At 46.2% G+C, this 1618-nt stretch overlaps 1 protein-coding gene across 1 annotated transcript; it reads right to left on the bottom strand.

The window, feature by feature from the left end:
• Window positions 1–8: 8 nt before the first annotated feature.
• Window positions 9–905, bottom strand: LOC105809070 (UDP-glucuronosyltransferase 1-3-like; the record flags this gene model as incomplete). The annotated part of the gene is made up of 1 exon (XM_012642829.1): window positions 9–905. A coding segment is annotated over exon 1 (840 nt), but the record flags the coding sequence as incomplete, so codon positions are not given.
• Between the last annotated feature and the right edge of the window lie 713 nt (window positions 906–1618).

Genomic DNA, 1618 nt, shown 5'->3' with positions numbered 1-1618 from the left:
CTGTTGACACAGTTGATGCCCCCAATGAAGACCATGTTGGGCATGATGGGCCTGGGGTAGTCCAGCACAAAGTCATTTCTGAACAGCCACACGGATGCATGGCTAAGAATATCCACCAATGATACCTCTCTCTGAAGAACCTCGGAGGCCAGGCTTGCATAACGAGAAAAAGAAATATGGCACATGTAGAACAAGGCCAGAGGGTAGAGCATGTTCTTGACCCTTTCCATGAATGTCATGTGGTCTGAATTCCTTGTTAGGTACCTAGGAACATACGAGGAAGGGTTCGGACACTGTGTGCCCTCAAAGTCTAAGTGACATGCAATGGAACGCAAAAAAAACACAGTGGGAATAGACAGGTACTTAGCCAGCACCGCCCCACAGGGGTAAACAGGGTCTGTTAAAACCACATCAAATGAACTGGCATTCAGGTGGTCGATCAGGGTCTTGTTATGAATTAGGTCTGCACAAGACTTATAAAAATATGCAGATGTCCTTTTGAAAACCGCCACAGTTTCAAAAATCGTCTTCAGAAAATGTTGTCTTTCAAATGAAATTTGAATGTGTTCCTTAACGAAGTGCCCAAAGTCGTACTTGGCGTATGGAAAACCATAGGTTTTCATGGTTACAAAGTCCTCTACTTTGATGCGCATATTCACCTCTGGTGCGAGGACCACAGCTTGGTGGCCTCGGGCATGGAGCTCCCTCACCACCTCTCGCATGCTGAGCCAGTGGCTGCCATCCATGGGTACCACCAGCACCTTCTCACCCTCAGCCCAGGGCTCACCACTCAGGAAGAGCAGCAGCCCCAGAAGCCCCATTGGAAGAACCTGGAGTCCGGTGGCCATCTCGGCAGAAGCCAACAGCAACTAACTTTCCACCGCAGGCTGTGCCTCTTATATTCATTTTTTTCACCCTTGTTAGTTTATCATTGAGTCATTTAGCAAAATGGCATGTAATTGAAAGACAGAGTGCACTCCTTAAGTTAATCATTACAAAATAAATCTATCCCTATCTGGCTCCCGGGAGAGCTCCAATCACTCCTATCTTGGAAAAACTCATCTGACCCTGCTGCTCTCTTTGAGGAACATTTGAGTTCAGTCTCATGTTTTTCATCCAATGTCCTAAATATGTGCACACACGTTTCATATGATCGCCTCCTACTTCTCTATTAACCACATTCTACCAGGCTGTGACTATGCTCTGAAGAGTCGCCAATGTCCTGGTCCCCAACCATAACCTCTCTGCTAGATGTGATCCTATCTTGGAACTGCTTCCTCCCCTGCATGAGTAACACAGAGCACACCCCGAGAAGCATATAACATTGCTAAGCCAGCTCTCTCTAAATGAGTAGGGAGATGCTGGCTCTCTGGTTTTGTTCATTTTCCATACCACAATATCTCTTGTAATGATCAGAGAGGATTCTATTTGAAGTGCTTCTCAAGCAAATAGCTGGAGGGACACTGACCTCAAGATGGGATGATGTGATTCTGTTGAAGGGTTTGTTGAGAATTCCACGTCTACTCCATGGAATATGAAATGCTATTATCTAAGGCACACATGGGCAAGACAACCCTAAGCAATGACACACAGTGAGTTTGGAACACATCCTGCTCCC

The sequence above is a fragment of the Propithecus coquereli genome, unplaced genomic scaffold (assembly GCF_000956105.1).
Source record: "Propithecus coquereli isolate 6110/MARCELLA unplaced genomic scaffold, Pcoq_1.0 Scaffold18873, whole genome shotgun sequence".
NCBI classification, from domain to species: Eukaryota; Metazoa; Chordata; class Mammalia; order Primates; family Indriidae; genus Propithecus; species Propithecus coquereli.
Note: the sequence above shows the minus strand (reverse complement) of the source record. Positions and strands in the feature narration are given on the sequence as shown.